This window comes from Nicotiana attenuata, unplaced genomic scaffold (genome assembly GCF_001879085.1).
Source record: "Nicotiana attenuata strain UT unplaced genomic scaffold, NIATTr2, whole genome shotgun sequence".
NCBI lineage: Eukaryota > Viridiplantae > Streptophyta > Magnoliopsida > Solanales > Solanaceae > Nicotiana > Nicotiana attenuata.
The window spans coordinates 17617-21866 of record NW_017677449.1 but is presented as its reverse complement, the minus strand read 5'-3'; the positions used below and the strand labels follow the sequence as shown (position 1 = coordinate 21866).

The 4250-nt window shown below is 43.7% G+C and overlaps 1 protein-coding gene across 1 annotated transcript; it reads left to right on the top strand.

The window, feature by feature from the left end:
- Positions 1-1291: 1291 nt before the first annotated feature.
- On the top strand, positions 1292-3976 carry LOC109221415. Its single transcript, XM_019385905.1, has 3 exons — positions 1292-1380; positions 3029-3289; positions 3772-3976. Exons 1-3 carry the CDS (start codon positions 1292-1294, stop codon positions 3974-3976), a joined length of 555 nt encoding a protein of 184 aa, XP_019241450.1.
- Positions 3977-4250: the final 274 nt, after the last annotated feature.

Below are 4250 nucleotides of genomic sequence, written 5' to 3'. Positions count from 1 at the left end.
GTGGCCGATTTTACGCCAACACTCGTACCCGAAGTTGAAATTTTAGCAGACTTCATCGGGGGTATAGACCCTTTTCAAAGACGGCGCTTCTAATGTGAAGTGGTCTGGGCTAGGCATCGTTCTGAAGCCACCCACAGGTAGCACTATTAGGCAGTCTGTCTGTTACATCTCGCGTTTCTCGTACGTTAAAGTTTCGTCTTCGGTTAATTGACCTAGACTCGGGGATGAGATTATCTTGAGGTTAGAATATTTATTCTATTTATAACAAGCGATAAGTAAGTGCCATGAAGGATAAAAGTTACGCGAATTAAAGAAAATGAGTTTCGTTGAAGGTTGTCAATTTGGGATAAAATACGGTCCGAGCTTTAATACCCGATACTTATGGACTAGTACCATACATGGTACCTTATGACCGTGATAGTATGATGTATAAAGTATTTTAAAAATGAGTAGAATTTTAAGTAATTTGAGATAATTTTAAATTATGTGGATAATTGGTTAATTACCGGGTAACGGGACATTACCTAATTACCAAATAAGTTGGATAAAGATTAAAAATTCTCTCCCCACCCCCACATGGCAGCAAGCCCCTTATTAAGCAAATGACTCTTGGTCACAGGGTTATAGGTATGACCGTTATACTCTGTCAGGACCAGGTGAGAGCTCCCAGGCGTCACGTTTGCAGCGACAACGAGGTTCGGGGTAGACATGGCAATTTCTGCCGCGGTGTGCCAACTACGGTAGAAGACACTTGGGCCAATGCTGAGCCGGTTCCGATGCTTGTTATACATGTGGACGACCGAGGCATATGATGCGAGATTGCCCGAATAGAGATTTTGGGGGTGTGGCGCAGCCAGCAAATTCAGCAATAGGATCATCTATGTCTGTGCATCCTTCAGGGCGTGAGTCTCAGTCTTCCACTGGTACAGGTCGAGGCAGAGGTAGAGGTTCCAGTTCATGTGGTAACCAGAATCGTAGCTATGCGTTAGCGGGTCGACAGGACCAGGAGTCTTCACCAAACGTTGTGACAGATATGTTGACCATTTGCTCTCTCGATGCTTATACCTTGATAGACCTAGTATCTACTTTGTCGTGTATTACCTCATTTGTCGCCGGGAAATTTGGTATAGTGATTGAAATACTAAGTGATCCTTTTGCGGTATCTATACCGGTCAGAGAATCGATTATTTCTAGACGGGTTTACCGAGGTTGTACGGTGTCAGTTTGTGGTCGTCAGACTTCTGCCGACCTAATTGAGCTAGAGATGTAGGATTTTGATGCCATCGTGGGCATGGACTGGTTGGCAGCTTGCTATGCCACAGTTGATTGTCGAGCAAAGATAGCTAGATTTCATTTGCCGGATGAGCCCGTCCTTGATGGGTAGGTAATACAGCGACACCCAGAGGTAGGTTTATTTACTATCTGAAGGCGAGTAAATGATCGCACAAAGGTGCATTTATCATATTGTGCGAGTTAAAGATGGAGATGCTGAGATACCTACACTTTAGTCTATTCCAGTAGTCAAAGAGTACGCAGATGTATTTCAAGATGAACTTCCAAATATTTCTCCAGAGCGAGAATTGATTTTGGCATCGATTTGCTTCTGGGAACGCAACCAATATCCATCCCTCCGTATAGAATGGCACCTGCCGGATTGAAGGAGCTGAAGGAGTAGTTAAAAGATTTGCTGGAGAAAGGTTTCATCAGACCTAGTACCTCACATTGGGGTGCACCGGTACTGGTTGTACGGAAGAAAGACGGCTCACTGAGGATGTGTATCGATTATAGCAACTGAACAAGGTAACTATTAACAATAAGTATCCACTTCCAAGGATAGACGACTTGTTTGATCAGTTGCAGGGAGCTAGATACTTTTAAAATATATGTTTGAGGTCGGGGTACTACCAGGACAGAGCTCGAGAGAAAGATAATCCCAAGACAGCCTTCAGGACCCGATATGGCCACTTCGAGTTCCTTGTCATGTCCTTCGGGTTGACGAATGCACATACCATATTTATGGACTTGATGAATAACCTATTCTGGCCATATTTAGATATGTTCGTGATAGTCTTTATTGGTGATATTCTGATTTATTCACGTTCAGAGAATGAGCATGTGGACCACCTACAAGCGGTACTCCAATCCCTCCATGATATTAAATTGTATGGTAAGTTTTCTAAATGTGAGTTATGGTTGGAGTCTGTAGCATTTTTGGGGCACATTGTATCCGATGGAGGTATAAAGGTAGACACTCAGAAGATTGAGGCTGTGAAATCCTGGCCTAGACCTACCACTCCGACAGAGATTCGTAGCTTTCTAGGCTTAGTAGGACACTACTGGAGGTTCGTAGAAGGTTTTTATTCTCCTCAAGCACCATTAAGAAATTTGACGCAGAAAGCAGCTAAGTTTCAGTGGACAGAGGCCTGTGAGCAAAGTTTCTAGGAGCTTATGAACAGGTTGACCTCAGCGTCAGTTCTAGTACTTCCAGAGGGTCCAGATGGTTATGCCATGTATTGTGATGCCTCAGGTGTCGGGTTAGGATGTGTCCTGATGCAACATGGGAAGCTGATTGCGTATGCTTCAAGGCAGTTAAGGAAGCAGGAATGAAATTATCCGACCCACGACCTCGAGTTAGTTGCGGTTGTCAATGCACTTAAGATATGGCGGCATTATTTATATGGTGCTCATGTTGATGTATTCACAGATCATAAAAGCCTGCAATATATCTTCAAGCAAAAAGAGTTGAATTTGCAACAGGGGCGATGGCTTGAGTTATTGAAAGATTACGATGTTAACATTCTCTACCATCCAGGGAAAGATAATTTTGTAGCAGATACCTTAAGTTGCCGATCTATGGGTAGCTTAGCACATGTAGAGGCTGAAAAAAGACAATTACCTTGAGAGATTCATCAATTGGCTTGTTTGGGGGTTCGGTTACTAGACTCTGGCATTGGTGGAGTTGTACTCCAAAATACTGCAAAATCATCTCTCATAGCTGAAGTAAATGAGGGGTAGTACGAGGACCCAGAGTTGGTCGAGTTGAGAGAGCGAGTTCCGTGCCAGAAGAAGCCGTTGTTAGAACTCAAGATGGGGTTCTCAGATACAGGGGTTGTTTGTGTGTTCTAGATGTAGCAGGGCTACGAGACAGGATTATGTCAGAGCCACATTATTCGTGGTACTCCATTCACCCTGGGTCGACGAAGATGTATGATGAGATTAAGGATGTGTATTGGTGGAACGATATGAACAAGAATATTGCTGAGTATGTTGCTCAGTATCCTAGTTGCCAGTAGGTGAAGATAGAGCACTAGAAGCCCGAAGGGCTAATGCAGACTATAGATATCCCGACATGGAAATGGGAGGCGATAAACATGGACTTTATCACGGGTTTACCTCGTTCTCATCTTAAGTTTGATTCCATATGGGTGATAGTCGGTAGGCTCACGAAATCAGCTCATTTCCTACCGTCAGATCTACATATACAACAAAAGATTATGCAAAACTATATATTAAGGAGATAGTGCGACCACACGGAGTACCAATATCTATTATATCTGGCCGTGGGGCCCAGTTTATAGCACATTTTTGGAGATCATTATAGAAAGGTCTAGGAACTCAAGTGAATCTCAGCACAACTTTTCATCCACAAACTGATGGACAAGCCGAGCGTACAATTCAGACGCTCGAGGATATGTTACGAGCATGTGTGCTGGATTTTAAAAGAATTTGGGATGACCATCTACCTCTTATCGAGTTTGCATATAATAACAGTTACTACTTCAGTATCCAGATGGCTCCGTACGAGGCTTTGTATGGGCGCAGGTGCAGATCTACTATAGGGTGGTTTGATGTTGGAGAATCTGGGTTACATGGGCCAGACCTAGTTCAGCAGGCCATAGAAAAATTGAAGCTTATCCGGGAGCGACTGTTGATAGCTCAGAGTCGTCAGAAGTCATATCATGATGTGCGGCGATGAGATTTAAAGTTCAAAGTTAATGACTGGGTATTCTTAAAGGTGTCACCTATGAAGGGTGTGATGAGGTTTGGCAAGAAAGGCAAACTTAGCCCACGGTATATTGGGCCTTATAGGATCATTCGGAGAGTGGGCCAAGTAGCTTATGAGTTAGTATTGCCCTCGAAATTGGAGTCTGTCCATCCGGTTTTTCACGTATCTAAGTTACGGAAGTGCATTGGCGATCCAACCCGAGTGGTGCCCATGGATGATGTAGAGATTACAGAGGACTTGTCAT